Below are 23,013 nucleotides of genomic sequence, written 5' to 3' on the forward strand. Positions count from 1 at the left end.
CTTCCCTCTTATCTTTCTCGTCCTCCTTATCCTATTCCTTCTCCTATTCCTCCTCCTTGTTCCCCTCCTTCACAATCTTTATCTATTCCTCCTTCAGCTCCTCCTTGTCATGATTATTTCCATCCTCTTCTCAGTATTTTTCCTCCTCATCTCCTCAATCCTCTCTGTTTCTTCCATCTCTTCTTTTTATTCTTCAACTTCTTGTTATCCGCAGCTTCCTATTCCTGAACAACAGCTTTTCAGCAGACGTCCGGGCGGCTGATTAATTAATGAGCTCGGAAGAGAGTTGAGGAGTTGAAGGCAGAAACCAAAACGGAAATCCAGGTAATGCATTGTTTTTCTGCAATCAGGGAACGGAAGATGGAGAAGATAGTGAAAGGGCAGAATAAGAAGGGTGAATGGCAAAGAGTGAGAGAAAAATACAATTTTAGTAGCCAAATATATTCTTTCTGAAGATGATGCCCATATTGGAGCTGGCTTGTGCTCACAAGTGAGTGGAAAGAATAAGCGAGGCAGAAGAGTGAGAGAAATATACAATTTTCGAAATCAAAACCATTCCTCATGAAGATGATGCCCATATCAGAGCAAGGCTACTGCTCTACTGTTCACAGATGCTCATTTAACGGATTAAATTTTTTAGAATACATGACACTTGATTCCCAGATTTCACCAGCTGGATGTCATCAAGAAAACAGCTGTCCAGTTAAGGAAAGATCTGCTCCACTTAATTTTCTGCGAATGAATAATTATCATCGTTCCAGCGTATAATGTAGAGACAGCTTAGCAGCAGGGCTTTGTTAATAGCTGTAGGTGCAACCATTAGGCGCCATTGAAATTAGCTCGCAAAGTGTTGGCTAAGGGAAAAAAGGCGGATGAAGATTATTGTTGAAAGAAACCTTTCGCCTTGAACAGTTGAATAAGAGAGTTAGAGAGAGAGAGAGAAAGAGAGAGAGAGAGGGGAAGAAAGAGGATGGAAGAAAAGCAAGGAAAAAAAGTGGATTGCCGTCTCGCCATTCATAGAGCACTTTCCAGAGCATGGTTTGTACGCTTCATCGCTTAGCAGCTGCTTAGAAAAGAAGAAAGGAGACAAATAAATTGAAGTGAGAATGAAAAACTAACATAAAAAGAATATAAAGGGCAATGGGAAAGACAAAGCAAAAGTAGGAATAGAGAAGGAGGAAGAAGAAGAAGGAAGGAGAAATGAAGAATAAAAAAAGAAAAAGATGAAGACAAGAGAAGAAGTGCAGCAAAAACAGATAGGATTATAAGTGATGGGCCAGCAAGACGACTGATGGCGTATTTCTTCAAGCACTACAATCATCACCGTATAAAATAATTATTGTGTTTATTCATAATTAATTATCTTCTTGTGTAAACTTAGGGGGTATAAGTTTGCTAACAATAAATGATCCAATGTACCTATTTCTTATCACTTACACTATCATTGTTATTTCTTTTCAAGTATGTTCCTATTTGTTATTGTCATAATAACACAACATTTTTTTAGAATGGCCATACATCATTTGCCAGTCTAGGTAGTAAGCAATTTTCTGAGTATTGCTCAAAGATCTCATTAATACAGTGAATTATACTGGATTGAATTTCATGATTATTATACCTCACAAAATATATGTGCTACCCACTTGTTAGTTCTATAGTAGAGAACTGGATTCAACTCAAGCATCTATTGAAGGAAACTCAATCTATATAAATGGAATAACCAACTCATCAACAGGTGAGTGATTTTCACTTTATCCTGTCGGAATTCCTCACGAATAGCAACAATGCTTCTCATTTGAACAATCCTGAATGAATCTGAAAACAGAGCCCTGTTTTGAGGAATTGCTTAAAGTAACTAAAGTCTGATTGTAGGAGTCACTACACTAGGGCCGTTTGTTTACACAGTGAAAACTGAATTCAGTCATCGGTTGGCTTAAACTCAAAATTAATCACATTGTAACAAATGATACTTGATATAGATTTAATCCAGTTTAAGAAGAAATTTAGTTTAAACTGGCACTGTGCAAACGGCCCTAAAAAAGAACTATCATAAATTTCTTCAGGGATGAGAGGTGTTTGGCGGGTTGCCTATATATCGCCTCCTTCGCTAAATAATCTTATTGTGTGTCTTACAAACTGTCAGTATTACACATTGTTAACAACAATGCTTCTTATTCAACCTATACTGACAAAGTAAACAATTTCGATTCGAACCTTTCAGAATTATTATTTTTTTAATAAGATTGATGCTTACAATTCAACCAATGCTAGACGTTCAACGAGAATCTCATATTACATATTACAGAGTCGACTGAAAGTAGCCAAAGAGTCTTTATAGTGTTTTTTATCGCTTAGGTGGCAATATTGCAGCAAGATTCTAATCTTCCTCTCAAGCTATTATATTAAATCAATATTCATAATTTATTCATCCATTTGAATTACAATTTTTCTCCGAATAATTATATCCTGTTTTCTCAAATGTGATGCTAGTCGCATTTTTGGACGCGATGCGACGTGACTCGACGTGCCTACAGTCTGTTAGATGAGTTAATATAATAATATCGGGGCACGAAGCTACGCTCGTTATTTCTATTTATTGATAAACAGAACACAATTCTCAAAAATGATCGTGTTTATATTTCACAGCTGGCTATATGTCATCTTATGAATTTCGGGGATGCGATATTTTGATTTTTCACATACTCACTCGCTCACTTTTTTACTATCCACAGCTGTTTCAGCCAAGGATGAATTATCCTTTTAATGTCATTCAGCGAGTTTTCTCAAGGATGAGACCTAGTGCAATCGAGTTTTTATATCATAAACCTACTATGTTCCAAATTTTGTGAAAATCGTTAGAGTCGGTTTCGAGATCCGTTGAACATAAATAACCAGATATAAAAAAACAAATATACATAAATTGCTCGCTTAATATTATAATAGAATATGATTTCATTAACAAGTTCACATTGAGACGAAGCTAGCAAGGGAGAGAATTATGAATATCATAATATGATATTAACTCATCCAGCACACTCTGTCACGTCGAGTCACAAAATGCGACTCGCCTAATACATAAAAAATATCCTGACTTTGTGAATAATCTTCCCCATTTATTCAATAACTCAATTTTACTGGCACATTGGCTACAAACTACAGACTCATATCAATACTACTAATTTTATATTTTTATTACATATAGGCCAACACTTTCTTGGAGGAGCATTTCTTACAACTTGCTCCATTTACATTCCAGCACAATAGCCTATAATTACTCCCTTATTACATTATCGAGAATAATTTCGACGTGTTATAGAGCAATAATGCCAATAAATATATTCTTCTTATTCAATTCTTCTCAGTCCATCACTTATTGCTTCGTATTGAATTTCAAGTAAGCACAAATTCAATTTACTGACCTCCAATGTACACAACCAGTGATCAAATGAAATAGCTAAAAAGCTATCAAGGTGGAAATAAATGTCTAAATCTCACAGATTCCAAGTAATAATGCGTAATAACAGTCAGATAATAATCACAATGAAATTTCACAAGATATTCCCTAAATAACACGAAGTTCTAAATCCACGTCTATTCCCCAATAAAAACTGAATTTTAAATTCTCGAATTTCATTCCAATCAAAATATCCCATCAAACACCACCCCACCCCACCCCAATTTCATCATCGTTTCCACGACTCCACAAATCCTCCATCTGTTTCTCAAACCCTCCATCCATTATCTCCCCTAGAAGACCCCCATCCACCCCGAAAACAGGTGGAAAAATGTCATCATCGAGCTCATCATCATCATCATCATTTTCAAAACCATCATCAACCGAATCCTCGCTGATGAATTCCAGAGGAGTTTTCATCGAAATCTCGCGATTGGTGTCTGGTTTCAGGAATGGAAATAACGACTGTAGAATATCACAACATTCCTTCAGAAAAAAATCCAAATCTTTTCCCAAAACATCAAAAAAACCGTTGCCAATTTTCTGCTCGTTCTCCTCTGCCTTCGTCTCGGTTTCGACCTTATACGTTGTTTCCATATATTCTTCCCTATTATTCTTTACAATCTTCTCATCTTTCTTGGAAACCTTTGTTTTATTATTATCATCATCATTCATGGTTGCCGTGAGAACTGTTGGTCTGTTGAACTGATCAATTTTGTTGGGTCGGCCGATTTTTTTGAATTGATCGAATTTGTTCAATTGATTAACCCTCAAGTTACCTGTTGGCTTCTTAATTGAGTTCCCTTCCAACTTCCCCGTACCTTCTGGTATTCTAAACAAACAATTGAATTTTGAGTCATGTGTAGTCTTGAATTTTTCCATTTCTTCATTGTTGTATTTTACACTCCTTCTTTCAATAATCTTCGGGGATTCCTTTTGATCCTTATCTAGTTTGTTAAGGATTATGAATTGTTTGTGAAGTACTTGATTCGTTGGGGGTGATAGAGGCTGTAAAAATAATATAAATTCAATTATTATGAAGATTTATCTCATATACTAACTTTACTCTCAACAGACTTTTTGAAAGTGGCCAATTTCACATGAAAATTTATCAACAAAATCATTTAATATTTTTATAAAATCAAATTCCTACCAACACAGGTTTTCATGTTTATGGCTTTGGATAATTTTATTTGTGAACCCGATGAAACAAAACACCTACCATTATTTTAACTTGACAAAAAACTTGGTGATACATAGAAACGTATTTGCTCCTAAACATGAAATTGATATAATCTATTTAGAGTTATGTGAATGAAAATTCTCTGCCCATCGTGGGCGTGTCTTTCCTCGGCCAATGGCAGACTGTAAGAAATTACCAATAAATTATGTTCCATCCACACAATGTCTAATGCTCAATGTTCACTAGAGATTGTTAATGTTGTAACATGAAAATCTAAATTCTCAATTTTTCTCAATGAATTCTAAAGTTGTTCTGTGAAAAAAAAGATTGGAAAATATCATATTATATAAATCCTTATTCTTATCGGAATAATTAATTACTCGTTACTCGAAACATTCGTTGTGAGACAACAAGAATAGTATGAGCTTCCTATTGAATGAGTTCATATTTATCATTCTGAAATGATAATCACGATTGAGATAAATATTTTTACCTTGCAATTGAGACAAATTCCAACATCATGTTCATGGGTATCGTTTTCAAGAACACGCTTTACAACTTTATGAATTTGGAAATCACTTGTATCCTGTAAAGATAGATTATATTATTTTCCATCTCATCATCTTCTCAACACATTTTCAATAATATCTGCTTTATTAATAATAATAATCAATTTATTTGTTCACAGTGATCATACAAACAGAGTTGAGCCAACAAACATAATGGAGAAGCTATAGAAATTGTTAACAGGTATAAATACCTAGGAGTAACACTCACGCCAAACTTTAGTTTCACCCCGCACCTAGCCGATAGATTGAAATGCGCCAAAAGAGGTTTGAATGCTGCATGGAATCAGGTGATAAATGATGGAAAGGTGCCGTTAGCTTCCAAGTGGGTATTGTTTAGTATTGTTTAAAGCGGTAGCAAGAGCGATAATGTGTTATGGAGCTCAGATATGGGGATATAGAAAATTCGAGGAAGCAGAGAAGCTCAAACGATATTTCATAAAAAGATTGTTTGGTTTACCCTATAATACGCCCAACTATGTCATTTTTTTTGGAAACTATGGAGTAGCCAATATATTATTTCACTCTCAATTTGCAGTCTTCGTATATTGTAAAAGTTTTGTCTTATACGAATGATAGGTATCCGAAAAAAATAGCGTTACAAATAATCAGTCAGAGATTGTCATGGTATGAACATTGGAATGATATACTTAGAGATTTAGGAATAGAGATGAACTTGAATAGACAAAGCTTTGCCAATTGGGAAGGAGAAATTAGAAAATTGAGAGAAGGCGGGAATAAGTGTGACGACAGGAGCAATATACCACAAATTTCATAAAAGTTTAAATCCAAATTTAGGGAATGATAGTTACCTTAAAAGCGATATTGCCTACTCTCAGGTCAAATGGATCATGAAGGCTGGAGGAGGAGCGATAGACCTGGATTATAAGCCCTGGATGATGGATAGAAATTTTCTGTGCTCTCTGTGCAATAGAAAAGAAGAGGAAGATGTGTACCACCTTATTGCAAGATGCCAAGTACTCAAGGAATGGAGAGTTAAGTGGCTGGGTAAATCTATTTTAGGGACACAAGAGTTTACAGTAATATTATAAATGGTAGTGATTGGAGAAGCTTCGCTTTATACTGTAGAGATGCATAGAAATACCAATGGTTTTTGATAAATAACTTCAATCATTAAGTTACAATTTTTCACTGTAAGATGTAAATAAAATAGAAGAAAGTTGTCAGGTAAAAATTTTTAATTGGTATACTGATAGTTCCAGAGTTCAAGTTTCTGCCTTTTTTATCTAACCTTTGTTGTATGCCTATTTACTCTACTTTCTATGTTGATATTTCCAATTCATAAAGTTTCATTGTTGAATTAGACGAATTTACTAAATTTCAAGTTACTAATATTGTTAGTTTAAGCGAATACAATGCTGAAATATTACAGTATTACTGTATAAAACTCCTCATGGAACTCCTTCTCCAGCTGACGGCTTTAAAACCAAGCTTGTGATTTTGTTTGATAATTTATGCTTGTATTAAATTTTTGTCAATAAATCATTATTCAAATCAAATCAATTCAATTCCATCCAATTCAATTCAATTCAATTAAATTCCATCCCATTCCATTCAATTCCATTCCATTCAATCCAATTCAATTCCATTCCATTCCATCCCATTCCATTCAATTCCATTCCATTCAATTCCATTCCATTCAATTCCATTCCATTCCATTCCATTCCATTCCATTCCATTCAATTCAATTCCATTCAATTCCATTCAATTCCATTCAATTCCATTCAATTCCATTCAATTCCATTCAATTCCATTCAATTCCATTCAATTCCATTCAATTCCATTCAATTCCATTCAATTCAATTCAATTCAATTCAATTCAATTCAACTCAACTCGAAACTCATGTTTCGATAAATCATTCAGTTAAATCAATTAAAAGAAAAGAGTAAATAATAATATGGAAAAAAATAGAGAAAAAGTTAATTCCCAATAATTAGAAAATCGATATGATAAAATAATTGGAATAATGAGGGAGTGAAATTTATTATTAGGAAAAAGATTTGTAAATTTAAATCCAAAAATAATGTGAATGACAAAGGGAAATTATTGTACAAAAGAGATAAGTTCATGTAAGTAACAAGATAATATGATTATGAAAGTTCATGGAGGAATAATAATAATTATAATTGGGGAATTATGAAGGGGAAATTATAATACAAAAAAGAGGGGAAGGTATATAGAATAAGGTTGCTAAAATCCACTCGAGGAAGAGTTAGAAAAAGAAACAATCTTAAATGTAGTCTATACACATTTTTATGCTAAATTTACATGAAAGAAATAAAAAATAGAAAAACCATAATTTTTACTTGGGAGTGGAGGGAAATGATTATAAAGGATAAGAATAGGTATTAAGGAAAGTTTAATTGAATGTCATGCTGCGGTTGGACAGATTCAGCCATTTTTTCTAAAAGATAATGTCTCAATGTACGGGTGAAGCCCGTTCGACTCTCTATGGACCTAATTTGATTTGGGAGTGCATTCCATGCACGACAACCGCTAACAAGGAAGGATTTTGTATAAATAGTTGTTCGATGATTTGGAATTCTTAGAGTATTTTCATCTGTTCTAGTGTGGGAAGCATCAATTCTCCTACCTTCAGATACAAATTTAAAATCGTTTTTGAAATAGATTGGTTCACCATATTTTAAAATGTCCCTAACAAGCTTGATTATACGAAGCATTCTCTGATCAGGTAACTTTAAAGTTGAACTGTCAATATGGGCTTGAGTGATCCGTTCATGGCGTTGGAGAGAGTAAACAAACATGAGGCAATAGTTTTGACCTCGCTGAAGTTTATCGTTAAAGGTTACTTGCATATCATTGAGCACAGAATTACAATACATAAGATGTGGGAATATTAGCGATTTGACTAGTAACAATCTAATTTCTCTGGGAAGAATATCTTGCACCTTCTTCAATGAATGCATGGCAGAGAATACAAATTTACAAGTCCTATTAATTTGATCAGACCAGTCAAGATTTTTGTTCATAATAATTCCAAGGTTTTTAACTGAATCACAGTAAGCTACTTCGACACCATCAACATTAATTTTGTTGAGTGAGTTTAAATCGATGTTGTTTACTAGTCTTGAATATCCAATTATTATGGGCTGAGTTTTTATAGGGTTGAGTTTTAGTCCGTTTTTCTTTCTCCGTTCTACTATTGAAATTATATCGTGATTCATTTTATTTACTGTTTCATTAATATTAGTGATTGGGCAGCTTGCATGAATTTGAAGGTCATCAGCATAAGTATGGAAACTAGAAAATTTGATGACAGAGGGTAGGTCATTCGCATAAAGAGTGAAGAGTAGGGGGCCTAAGATAGAACCTTGAGGGACGCCATGGTTAACATTTAACCAATTAGACCTATTATTCTTAACAGAGACTCATTGCTTTCCACCTGAGAGATAGGATTTGAACCATGCGAGGGTTTGATAACTAAACCCAAGAATAGCTAGTTTGTTCAACAGAATTTCATGTTCTACAGTGTCGAATGCTCTTGAGAAGTCAAACAGTTAGAGGACAGTACACTTTCTTTGATCCATAGCTAACCTAATATCATCGGTGACACGCAAGAGAGCGGTTTCAGTAGAAAAAGATTTTCTGAATCCAGATTGGAAATTATGTAGTTTCCTATTTGCTTCGAGAAACTCTACAACTTGTGAATGAACAATTCTTTCAAGTATTTTGGACAGAGTGGGTAAAATACTAATTGGTCTGAAATCTTTAACTTTATTGGGAGAGGTGACTTTGTTTAGTAGATGTACTAGAGCAAGCTTCCAATTTTCAGGAAATTCGTTGTTTTCAAGGGACTTGTTAAAAATAAATGTTATGGTGGGCAACACTGCAAACAACATTTTTCTAATAAATAATTTTTTTTCGCCCAAGTTAAATTTGGGCCGAAAATTCTCATTCTTTGCAAACAGATACCACAATGGACACTTCTGAAGTTTTAAAAATACCCTCCATATATCATACTGGATTATTAAAATTTCATTGAAATTGTTTAAGCAGTTTTCGCGATACATCGGATATGCAAACAAAATTAGTCTCGATATAATAGGATCAATTGATAGAAGCAACTTCAGTCATAAAAGTTTGTTTTATGAAAAATAAAAATTATCTATACTCCGATTGAAGCAGCAGTGCCCAATCAATTTGTTCTCGATAAATGCATTTAAGTTAGCTCTTCAACTTGGTGCCAACCTAATGAAGTCATCTCAACTTAATGCCAACCTAAAAAATTATTAATTTAGTTGCCAGTTAACAACTGTTTTGAAGAGGTACTCTCTCTAGATTATAGTTCTATAGTAACATAATGATATGGACATTTCAATTATAATTAAGAGATGGGGAGAAAAAGAATATACATGCTAAAAGACAAACTTTACACCCTTAAAAAGCACCCTTAGAGTTGAAATATCGCCAAAATATTTCTTAGTGAGCACGTAGGACGTATGAGGAAGCTATATTCCAAGTTTTGTTGCAATCCATCCTGTAGTTTTCCAGAAATCGTGATCAGTGAGATAAGAGTTTTATAAGTATGGATAGATAATAAACAACAATATTACAATGGTAATATTATGGTAACGGTTATAATACAATATTTTACTATGAGAATTAAATAGCATCTGATCACTCTCAAACAAGATCACATATCATTTGTCTTATTCCTAATGCGTTAACCACATAGATGAAAACTCTGTTTATTTTTTCCTCTGTCAGATTCGACAGTAATACCATCAGCCTGTCCTCATTTTTTACTATATTAGAACAATATATATCCAAAAATTGAATTCACATCCTCTATACATGGGGCAGCGCTACAAAAAATGTTCTAGTGTTTCTAATTCCCCGTAATTACAAATACGGCAGTTTCTAGTAGAGTTAATCCAAACTCCTCTATTCTTAATCAGGTATACTCCCTTGTCTGATGCTAGTCGCAGCTGGGTTGGAATTCTAGTCTTTGCAAATGGTATATTCATCTTAAGCTGCCCTCCTAGATCTAAAAGAGGATTTTCTTTTCTATAAAGGGGCCAGGTTGCTGAATCAAACGCCAATCTTTGATCTTCAAAAAATAGAACTCCTGTATACCCCTCCAAAATATCTGTCAGAGAGTCTGCAAGTATCCCATCAAGAGAAAACTCATTCGCTATTTCTAATTGAAACCCGGACAAAGCTATATGTCTTCTTATTTGAACAAACCATTTATTCGATGTATTAGCTGCCTCCGACGACTCACTGCTGCCAAGCTTGCCAGTGTCTTTGAACAAATAGAAGGGTACCTATTGTTAGGCATAGACAGCACTCTTCTAAGAAATTTCAGGCCTCTACAAAGTTCATTAAAGTTTAGTTTGATTCTATTTGTTTCTGAACGTACTCCCCAACTCGGCGTGGATTGGCTCATAAAGAATAGCTTTTTTAAGAATTGTAATTGAGCCCTCTCTAATACTTCAAGATTGTGGAACCCCCATACTTCCAACCCATACATTTGATTTTGCTTTTCTGAGAATATTCATCACTGATTCTCCAGTTAATTTGATCTTTAGATTCAGTGATCTGCTATGCTGCCGAAACTTTCCATCTTTAATGAGAATAACTCCCAAGTAATTGTACTGCTTGACTATTTCTATTTTACTTTCTCCGAGCCAGAATGACAAATTTCCCTTTAATCCTCTTTTGTTGAAAGGCACTATTTTTGTCTTATCTATATTAACTGAGAGATTTTTGTACTCGCAATATTCTGCATGACATTTCAGTTTATTTCTCAAATCAGATTCGCAATCAGCCAAAATAACTATATCGTCTGCAAATAGCAGCATGAGAATGTCATCCCTTTTGCTGATTCAAATCCCATTTAAATTCATTTCCCTAGAAAAATCATCAATGTCATGTAGATAGATGGAAAAGAGAAGTGGACTGACAGCATCCCCCCTCCCCAGCAAAATGCCTTTTGTGACTTATATTGGCTCAGATTGTTCAATTCCCTTGTCGCGGCCGAAGTGTAAAAACCACTTAGTATTCTCAATAACCTTGAACTGACCCCCAGCCTTCCTAACTCATACCACAGAAGCGAATGGGGTACAGAATCAATCCTTGCTACTTTTTTTCCTTGCTGAGTTTTCTTTTCAATTCGTTGTAATATTGGATATTCTTATGATTTAACAAATTTATGTGTTCTCTCTTGCTAAGTAGATATTCTTCTAAGAGACTAGTCTTGAAGATGGAAGTTATGTCTTTACGTTCTCCTATGTGGGGCACGCAATTTCTTTTTACTCTTGTTACATTTCATATCATACCATACTTCGTTCTTCAACTGAAAATGACTATTATTTGTTTTCATCATATTACTACTCTCAGCTGCTGAGTATATTGTATCGAGAATAACGCCTACATTTAATTATTTTCAATCTAACGGGTGGTACAGTGATATTATATTATTGTGGAAATCTACTTTTTTGTTTTCACGACATATTATAAACTTTTTCTCCAACCTCTCTATTGGCCCATCATGCGCGAGGTAAATCTAAAACTATTGGAAGGTGGTCGGAAGTAAGAACAAAGTCGGACACCCACATATCCCCAATGTATCCAATCATGTTTCTGTTAACTCATATCAGATCGATTACACTACTATCTCTACTGCTATGGAACGTGTACTTTGCTGGACTGTCGCTGACCGATCTGCCGTTAATCAGGGTAAACATATTACTCTCCATTATATCAACTAGTCTACGGCTGTATCTGCCTAAAAGTATGTCGCAAGAATCTCTCTCTGTTGATAAAGAGGAACCGGAGATAGGATAAGAAACGTCATTGTTTAGTTCTCCCACTCTTACATTTAAATCACCCCCCACTATGACTTTGCTATTTATCAACAACGCTTCCCACTTTTCGAGTAATTCTGAAACAGAATCGAGACATTTTCTATCTTATCTGGTGTAAAATATAACTGCAATAATAAAGATTTCTCTCTGTTTACCTTAAAGTTAGCAAATATCAATTACTTTTTGGATTCCATTACATCTACTATCAATTCGTCTTTTATTAACAATTATAAACCACCACTAGCTCTTCCTCTATCAGCTTTTCCAACTGCTTTCTCTGATAGACATTTGAATCCGTTAATACTTGAAGAGTCACCCTCACACTGCATCCATGTCTCACTCAAACTTTTAAGAATCGGTACAGTGAATCTTTTTGTTCTGAATCTAGATTAAAATAGTTAGAAATACCTTGGCAATCCCGAAACATTATTTTGAAAGACTTATCACTATGACTTCAAATCAAATCAAACTCATTTATTTGCCAATTATAAAGATAACAATAATGAATAAAACAAATACTTCATACTTATACAGAATAAAAATAAAATTTTAATTTAAGATTTAATTGGCGTTGCCAGCAAAACCTAAGTTTGTGTGCTAGCAACGAGTATCAAAAGATTTCATTCAATTTAACATAAACATAAAATATGATTAAACATTTCATTTGAATGGTAGTAATAATAAATATATAAGTTAAATAATAATAATTGTAGTAATATAATATCTGAAAAAATATAACTTAGTGAAAATAATATCAAAGAAAAAAGTTTTTTTTAATAAAGTAGATTCTAACTGTACATGAGGCGAAAAACATTGTTACTTCTGATCCATCTCTCTATATTTTTAATGGCTGATTTATTAAATCTATCTGAGATTAATTGGTCTGGCAAAATATTCATCAATCTATTACTCATGTATATGAACTGCCTGCGGCATACTGTTAAATTTGTTCTAGGAATGCGGTAATGAGATGATGAACGGAAATTATACGAAATTATGTTAGTTTCAAAGAGATTTTTATACTTATGAACGGCTAGAATTAAGTTTTTCACGTAAAGTTGTCTCACTGTTAAAACTGGGAACTCTGCAAAAAGGCTATGGCTGGGATATCGTCTTGGTCTTCCAAGTGCAGCTTTTAAAATATATCTTTGAATTAAGGAGATTTTATTGAAATGGATGTCCAATGCTCCACCCCATACCCTAATACCATATTGCAATATGGACTGGGCATATGCTGAATAAGCCATCTTTATCATAGTTGGGTCATTGAGCTCATTCAATCTATGGAATTTGTGAATTATGTGTTTTATTTTCTTACACATGTTATTTATATGTGCATTCCATTTAAGATGAGAGTCTACAAAGACTCCTAGATATTCAGTTTCTTTCACGTTTTTTAATGAGTGACAATCACAATCTCCATCACCAGTCCGCAATCTTTCCCGTCCAAGTCAGATTGAAGAGTGTATTCTGATACCAGTATTCAGAATATCTCTGGGGAGAGAGCTCACTGCTGGTGAGAATACCATATATACACTCTTATTGGTGAGTGTGTTGGTCAAGCCATGATTTAACACGTGTGAGACCAGACTCTGCCAAGCGCTTAGCTTCATCCCAGCTTGAACCAGTAAAGACCAATGCCGTGTCATCAGCAAAAGAGATCGAATGACAACCAGCTATATCAAGTCTCAATAGGTCATTAATATAGAGGAGGAATAGAATTGGTGACAGAACCGTTCCCTGTGGAAGGCCGAGCTCAGTTAAAGTTAGTTTACTTGTTTTTCCATCTATAGTCAGAATTTGTGATCTGTCTTTCAAATAATTCTCAAAAAAAATCAAAACTGTGCCACGAAAACCTATACCCTCCAACTTTCTCAAGAGAAAGATGTGAGGAATAGTATCAAAGGCCTTGGCTAAGGCCAAATAGACAGCCAAGGTCCTCCTGTTCATCTGCAAATTATTTGTCACAATCCTCACCAGCTCTGATATTGCATCCTCAGTGCATTTTCCCTCTTGAAAACCAAATTGATTTTCTGCTATTAAATTATGCCTTTGAAAATATTTCATTATATGTACCTTCATCAATTTTTCAAAAATCTTAGACAGGTTACTTATTAAACTAATAGGGCGGTAATTTTCAGGAGCTTGTCTCTCGCGCCTGATTTGAATAGTAGAATTATATTTGCACTTGGTCCAGTTGCACTTAATTCTATTGCTTCCTTATAAATCCCACTAGAGTTTTTGAAATTTAAAGTTTGGTTTTGGTTCAACTCACCTCCTCGCGCACGCGATAAACCGGTATCTTGATTTCTACCATTCTAAAATCATAATCACGATTGAGATACATATTTTTACCTTGCAATTGAGACAAATTCCAACATCATGATCATGGGTATCGTTTTCAAGAACACGCTTTACAACTTTATGAATTCGAAAATCATTTGTATCCTGTAAAAATAGATAATATCATTTTAGATCTCATTATCTTCTCAACACATTTTCAATTATATCTGCTACATTACAATACATCAACGTTAGTAGACAGAACCTTAGTCTGTTCTGTCTACTAACTTTGATAACACATAATCTTATCGTTGCTCATCATGGTTTCCATACTCATAGTATTAGAGTTTACTTGATCATCATTTTTTGAGGTTTTTCATTTTCGAACTTGATTTAGAGCAATCTTTTTTGAGATATTAGATTTTCTTCCATCAACATAGCTAATCTTATTCATTCTCAAATGACTAAATAGTAATAATATTAAGCGTATGGCTTTTATTAATGGGGAGTTCCAGCTCGCCTGAATATATAATTAAATCCGTCAATGGGCCTATTATCAGCCAGGAGCAAAATTTTAACGTGCCCATTCTATAGCACACGGTAATATATGACAAATATGAACATATGACATTATAATAAATAGTTTGATCGATTATCTACATTTTTCCTTAGAATAATAAAATATTAAAACTACTTCTACACTATCCAAGTTAGTACATTTAATTTGTAAACTCTCCATTATAGAGAACAATGAAAAGAATCCAATTTTTTCAAAATTCGTGGATTGTTTTAAGAGTTACTGCAAAGATTGCATATAGTGTTAACGAACTTGAGAACTTTACTGTATGCTGAGGATGCACACGTGGGGTGATCACGCGGTCTTTTGTGTGCTACTGCGGTATTATGGAACGTGTGGATCAGTACAAATATTTAGGAATCATTCTCGATAATGGACTCAGTTTGGTTCATTATGTACATGGGCTCAAGATAGAGAAAATCGATTAAAGCCTTCTCACAGCTAAGCCGTGTACTGACTGCGGATCACTGTTAGTAGGACTGTGTACTATACATATTTTATTTGTTCTGTCATTGGTGGGGGGGAGAGCGTCTGCTGCAGTCTTGGAGCCACTGTCGGTTGAGGTTGATATTGAAAACTATTCTACAAAAAAGCATCATTCCCCAACCAGTGTCCAGTTATGACTGGCACTCTCATTGATGATTTTCATACTCAATAATATGAACAAATTTCCCAGGGAATTTCAGCACAGTCATCTTACCAGATTTCAAACAATATAACAATAATTCCATAATCCTACAATTATTATTTTCAGCCTGCAAAGGAAAAATCCATATTATATTTCTTAGTGGCTGTAAAGAAATCGCCCTCCAGTAATAGTCTAGGCTGGGGCAGACCGAGTCACCGTTGTGTTTGAGCACAGGATTGTTTGTGGGTTATGCGTGTCGGATGGCGGCGTGCTGAGGCCTTGATAAAATCATAATAGTATGAAATATTTCTCCAAATCCCCTTTTTAATAGAGAGTAATGTTTCCAGCTGTTCAGAGTAAATTGTAAAGAAGAATCTATAAATAATAAGAGAGAGTAGGGTTGTGTTTGTTCGTTTGTTCGCATCAAAACATGTCAACTTGTGGATTGCATACCGGAAAAACGGGAATGATTTAGATCTCCAAATTTTGAACATAGATTCTAAAAATATCAAAATCGTGCACCTCGAAGCCGAAATTTCAATTTTCTTTCTAGATTTTTCAGAATTAATGTTTAAATTTGATTCATGGAACATCATACGGCATACCTACATTGTTGTAGATGTGTTTGTATAAAGGAAGCTCATAGAGAAATTGATATGCTGGTAACAATGTGTTGCAATATGTGTTTCGATACAGGAAGCTCATGTCGGAGTTTTGATACAAATTCTGGCAGCTTATAGCGATTGTGAAAATATTATACTATTGTGAGTTGTTAAGTTTTGAATATCAACATTTTATTGATTCTCAATCTTTCAAATTTTCGAAAAGCTGTTTTTGTCATCTTTAAATACGATATTAAACACAAAAAATCATCTACCATACAATAACACTACCGCCGCCGGTACGATCGGTGAGTTAAATTATATGAGAGTTTTGATTTTAAATGAAATCAATACAATAATATAGCCAACATACTATATTATTTCGCTGAAAAATTCCTAAATCGGTGAAATATTGTCACCTTTTTCTTAACATAAGAGATGTTTTCAAGTATGATGAAGGTTAGGTACGGTACCATATGTAGCCTACTTAGATCCGTGTATCAGAAACGAAAATTTGTTGAACCCGATTGAAGAGCTATATTATTCAGCATTTTGAAGAAACATTTTGAATAATACGTGTCGGACTATTTTGAACAGAGTGCTATAAATAATCATTTTCTAGCTATCTTGGGGGGCGAATTCAATAATTGCAATCCAAAATTTAACAGCATATTTGAATATTGCCGGCATTTTCTGCAATTTATTTGTATCACTTCATAAATAGATGCAAAAATCAAGTGATATTGTTATGACTGATGATTCATAACAATATCCATTAATTTTTGCATCTATTATGATCATAATGATTATTTATAGCACTCTGTTCAAAATAGTCCGACACGTATTATTCAAAATGTTTGTTCAAAAAGCTAAATAATATAGCTTTTCAACAAATTTTCGTTTCTGATACACGGATCTCAGTAGGCTACATATGGTACCGTACCTAACCTTCATCATACTTGAAAACATCTCTTATGTTAAGAAAAAGGTGTCAATATATTTCACCGATTTAGGAATTTTTCAGCGAAATAATATAGTATGTTGGCTATATTATTGTATTGATTTCATTTAAAATCAAAACTCTCATATAATTTAACTCACCGATCGTACCGGCGGCGGTAGTGTTATTGTATGGTAGATGATTTTTTGTGTTTAATATCGTATTTAAAGATGACAAAAACAGCTTTTCGAAAATTTGAAAGATTGAGAATCAATAAAATGTTGATATTCAAAACTTAACAACTCACAATAGTATAATATTATCACAATCGCTATAAGCTGCCAGAATTTGTATCAAAACTCCGACATGAGCTTCCTGTATCGAAACACATATTGCAACACATTGTTACCAGCATATCAATTTCTCTATGAGCTTCCTTTATACAAACACATCTACAACAATGTAGGTATGCCGTATGATGTTCCATGAATCAAATTTAAACATTAATTCTGAAAAATCTAGAAAGAAAATTGAAATTTCGGCTTCGAGGTGCACGATTTTGATATTTTTAGAATCTATGTTCAAAATTTGGAGATCTAAATCATTCCCGTTTTTCCGGTATGCAATCCACAAGTTGACATGTTTTGATGCGAACAAACGAACAAACACAACCCTACTCTCTCTTATTATTTATAGATTCTTCTTTACAATTTACTCTGAACAGCCGGAAACATTACTCTCTATTAAAAAGGGGATTTGGAGAAATATTTCATACACAGAAACCAATTAAATCTTTTTTAAATGAAATATGCCACATTTATTTTTATTCTATCACTGAAAGGATATAATAGGTAGATATATAGGTAGGCTATGGGATGACACAAACTGTTAAAAGGATAATGTGATGGAGGCTATAAGGTTGTTACAAGACAATCAATTATAATAGCACTCGTGGTGTAAGGGTAAAGAGCTCGGCTTCAAAGCGTAGATACTAGGTTCGAGTCCCGAAGAAGTTTCAATTTTTTCCCTCGAAACGTACTATTATCTATATAAATAAAAATCGAGCCTCAAATTTTGACGTTCAATAACTTTTTCATGTATGCACCGAATTTGATGATTTTTTTTTTTAGTTGTGTTCGTTATGTTTAGGACCAGGTTTATGGCCTATCAAATTTATAATCCGACTTCAGGACTCTTTCCTACGGTTCTTCAAAGTTTACATGTAATCCTTATGGGAGAAGATTTGTGAGCTGGCCTCACACAGGAATAAAAAACAGCTGTTATAATCATCGCGTCATCCAACAGCCGTCGGTAGATCTGTTTTTCTATTTTCTTTCTTTTCACTTATTCACAAAATTTTAATTCTAATAATAATTTCAACATGTTTAGAATTCTAACATGAGTATAATTTGTGGATTTAAGTAAAATTTTTAATATTTTTTGTGATTGTGAAGGAAGATTTTGGTTTGGTTTTGTATTTTGAAATTAATTAATCTGATAAATCAAAAATTATTGTAATACATACATTTTTTGGACTCAAAACAGTGTGTGAATTAAGTTATTATTCACATAACCTCTAGACCGTTTATTCCAAATTAAGGTTTAAAGCAGTTTTGGGCGAATGGCTGTTATTTTTACCTGCATTGTATCTATTGTCTATGAATAAATAAAATGAAATAATGCCGCGGTGCAAACGACGTCCAAACTTGGGTCGGAGAACTCGGAATGCTGAAAATTTAGAATGTGCACGGGAAAATCAGCAGCAAGGAGATATACCATTCAATTCCCCAGCATGGTGCATTCAACTATATCTAAAAATACAAAATGCTGTACAACTAGCACATAGGAAGTACATATTGAGATATAAAATACTGATTGATGGATAATTTTCATAAAAATATAGTGCATCAGATTAAGCGAAGACTAAGCACACCTGAGGAGGCGCGGCTTGGTGATACAAAGTGTTGATCTTATGGAGATTGCTTTATCACACTGTTCCACGCCGTGTCCAAATCAGTGTGTGTGAGTTCTTCCATTCAAACAAATAAGCAAGAAGCACCTGGATGCAAAATGCCGCATCGCGCCTCCTCAGGTGTGCATCCAGCTAAAGTTTGTCATGAGATGCATTAACTGTTTGGCGTTACGAATTTCGCCGGGCCAGGTAGTAAATACAATTAATAAATTATCAGCTATTTTTACTGTATACAAAAGTTATAGACCTGCAACTATCTAGGCCTAAGCAGATAAACGGGCCCGACTCTACCCCTCTGTATCGAGACACCACTGTCCAGGGCTGATTCTGTATTTCTCATAATTATTTAATCATCTAATTGAAACGCAAATCCCCTAGGTATTATTTCTACTGCTATTTTCTATTCGAAACTTATTCGTATCCTATTTAAAATCCAATTTTCATGCTTTCAATTTCCAACTAAACAAATTACTTAGTTCTGTGTTGATAATTAATTCATAATTATTTAATTATGACTTATTTATTAACGTGTTCATTTTTGACCGAGCGAAGTGAGGTCTAAGATTCAAGTCGAACGGTTTTGCATTTCTCTTTATTTTTAAATGTTTATATGTTGCGCATTTACAGCGAAACGCAGCAATAGATTTTTACGAAATTTGACAGGTGTGTTCCTTTTTGAATTTCGCGTCGACGTATACAGACGTTTTTTTTTGAAATTTTGCATTCTAAGGATGATACAAAAGGAAAAGCACGTCCTTTGAACGTCAATATTACCGTAAAAATCAGACTTTAGAATTATTCATGATAAATCAGCTGTCTAGTGAACTATAATACTACCCGTTCAAAAACACCGAACATCTTGAAAATGTATCTTTCCATCAACGTTAGTAGACAGTTGTCTACTAAAGGTAGGCGCACACAGATCGTCATCGGAGCATTGGCATTTTACTTCATCGCGACGTATGTCAAGTCGAGTGTGAATTAGGATTTCTATGAACAAATATTACAGTATATAAGTGATGGATAGCAGTAGCGAAGAAGAAGTGATAATTGTTATTTGTTTGCTAGCCGATGATGAAGAGGTACAGCTACGTAGGAAGAGAAAACGAAAAATGTGGATCCATACAATTAATCAGAAAAGGATAGAATACGGAGAATTTTATATATTATATATTATATTTATTTATATATTTATTATATTTTTTCTATTTTCTACTGAATCTCAAGCCACTAATTATAGCCGACTGATTACTCGTTGCCATCGCTCAAACTACTTAGTTTTGCTGGTAACGCCAATGATAATATTATAATCGATGTTTAAATGGAAAATATTCTAATTTTAAGTTTTTGTAATGTATTGTAGGCTATATGAAAATTTTTATATTTTTCACATTTGTAAAGTTTGTTTAATGATTTTGGCAATAAATATTTCTTTCTTTCTTTTCTTTCTTTTTCTTTCTTTCTTTCATATGTTTCCTGATTTAATTGAAGACGAAGTTAAATTTTTTATATACTTCCGCATGTCGCAAGTAATGTTTTTTGAGCTTTTGAATGTCCTCAGACAACATATATAGGTAAACTGAACACCACTTATGCGATTGAGCCTGAACAGAGATTAGCAATCTGCTTAAGGTACGTATTTTGAAACTTTTTAGTTAACCATTCCATGTCTGGTTTTCTATATTTCGATTGAAAACTTCTGACGACGTATAAATTAGCATTGACATGAGGCAAAATTTCTAACTAGTCCCTTAAGTGACATTATGCATAATATCGTACCTATGTTCTTTTTCTGGTGAGATTATGAAATCTATTTATTCTAATATTATACTATACTAAATATACATTGCCAACCAATTATAGTAAATTTGTGTAATACAGTATATTAATAGCTGATATTTTACTCTACTGTATTTTGATACATTATTATGTTAAGGACATAGTTGGTTTTGATACTGATTTAGGAAATATTTAATAACAAATAAAACTTTAGTATATATTTAAAAAAAAATTAAAACCCTATCAAATATTAATTTCCTCAATCTACAGAATATACAAGGGAATAAATAAATGCTGGTGAGTCATTCAATCCGATCGGAGCCGTCGGCTTCAATGCTCTTCTCGGGATTCCTGGCGGCATTTCCGATCTACAATGCGTACGATCAAAGAAGGTTCATTCTAATATTAGTTCTGTTGAAATTCTTTCTATTGAAAGGCTCCGTTCGGATTTAATGACTCAATGACTCAATCGGACGGCGATAAGTTGGTTTCAGTTTAAATGTGGGCGCACACAGATCGTCATCGGACGGACAGCACGCATCGGACGGATCGGACGATTATATTTGATGCATTGTTTTCAACTAGAGTGCGCATACCTATCCGCATCGTGTAGGCATGCGCACTCCAATTGAAAACAATGCATAAAATCTAATCTTCCGATCCGTCCGATGCGTGCCGTCCTTCCGATGACGATCTGTGTGCACCTGCCTTAACTACATTGTCTGAGGACATTCAAAAGCTCAAAAACCATTACTTGCGACATGCAGAAGTAGCTGAAGAATATTACACTTTAACTTTAAAGTTATATAAGAATACATTAGTAATAATTCCAGTGAAAACAAAACCAGTAATAACAACAGCGAAAAAACATCACTTCGTCTTCAATTAAATCAGGAAACAGATGATTAAATTATCCGAATTTAATCCTTTTCTGATTAATTCTATGGATCCTCGGTTTTCGTTTTCTCTTCATACGTCGCTGTACCTCTTCTTCATCTTCGGCTAACAATTAAGTAACAATTATTACTTCTTCTTTGCTACTGCTATCCATCACTTATATACTGTAATATTCAATAAAAACAATATGAAAACTTGTAGAACCTTTTATAAAAAACTTTAAAATAAGGTACTTAACGTTTTTATATTGCTTTTATTGAATTTAGCAAAAGTAGCCCATATAAGTGAAGTGATTTTACTGTAATATTTGATTCCTAATTCGCACAGACTCGACATATTGCAATGAAAGCAATGAACTAAAATGCCAATGCTCCGATGACGACTAGTGTGCGCAGCAACTGAAAAAAGTACGATCCGTCCGATGCGTGCCGTCCCTCCGATGACGATCTGTGTGGCCTACCTTACTAACTTTGTCTTTCCATAAGCTGAGGCCATGATTCTAGTTTGGAGTTTGGAGTTATTGATAGAAAACATTTTTATTTTTTTAATTTAATGATTAAAATTGCAACAAATATTATTGAAAAGAAATTGATTGCTAAAATCATGGAAAGTGAGAAATGAATTTTGTAGGAAATCAGCATCATGGAAGTTTATTTTCTTAATTTCAAAACACCGATTTTTCGTCAACACGACAACACAGAATTTTCTCTGATTGCTTGATTGAATTGGCGTATCGACGGCAGCCAGACCTGATAACAGTGCTCACACTCACATTCCGGGACGACACGTCACGGTTCGATAGGACTGAAAGCTCTATTTTCAATTCAATTTCAATTCAATTTATTTATCCTTTTTACAACATAGTTATTGTACAAAGTAGTTATGAAATAAATAACTTAAAACTAAAACAAAATAAACTTAAAATAGCAGGTTAACAAAAACACGGAAGGTCCCTGCAAAGGCAAAGCCTGTGCGCAGGGGCCGAAAATATGTTTATTTAGGATTTCTTCTAGACATTTTAAATTGATAAATTATTTATTGATTTTTGAGAAAACTTAAAAACAGGTCAATGTAACTTACTGAGCGCGAGGTCTACTGTTCACAGAACTACTAGTTTAGAAATATTTCCTTCCTCAATAGTAAACTTCTATAAAAGTAACTTCTATATTATCTTGTAACACACAATAAGCTGAGTCAGGAATAGCTCTCATATACTGACTATTATAGTCTATTTGGATTCTATTATTCGAAGTTATAATAATGTTGGGTATTGATATCTA

At 33.9% G+C, this 23,013-nt stretch overlaps 1 protein-coding gene across 1 annotated transcript in view; it reads right to left on the reverse strand.

The window, feature by feature from the left end:
- Nucleotides 1-3,116: 3,116 nt before the first annotated feature.
- LOC111052159 overlaps nt 3,117-23,013 on the reverse strand; it is a 20,809-nt gene continuing 912 nt past the window's right edge. Inside the window, exons 2-4 of the mRNA XM_039434319.1 lie at nt 14,411-14,503; nt 5,131-5,223; nt 3,117-4,462 (exon numbers count right to left, since the gene is read on the reverse strand). Coding sequence (XP_039290253.1) covers nt 3,653-4,462; nt 5,131-5,223; nt 14,411-14,503 — 996 coding nt within the window. The 3' untranslated portion in view covers nt 3,117-3,652. The remainder of the gene's footprint in view (nt 4,463-5,130; nt 5,224-14,410; nt 14,504-23,013) is intronic.

This window comes from Nilaparvata lugens, chromosome 8 (assembly GCF_014356525.2).
Source record: "Nilaparvata lugens isolate BPH chromosome 8, ASM1435652v1, whole genome shotgun sequence".
NCBI classification, from domain to species: domain Eukaryota; kingdom Metazoa; phylum Arthropoda; class Insecta; order Hemiptera; family Delphacidae; genus Nilaparvata; species Nilaparvata lugens.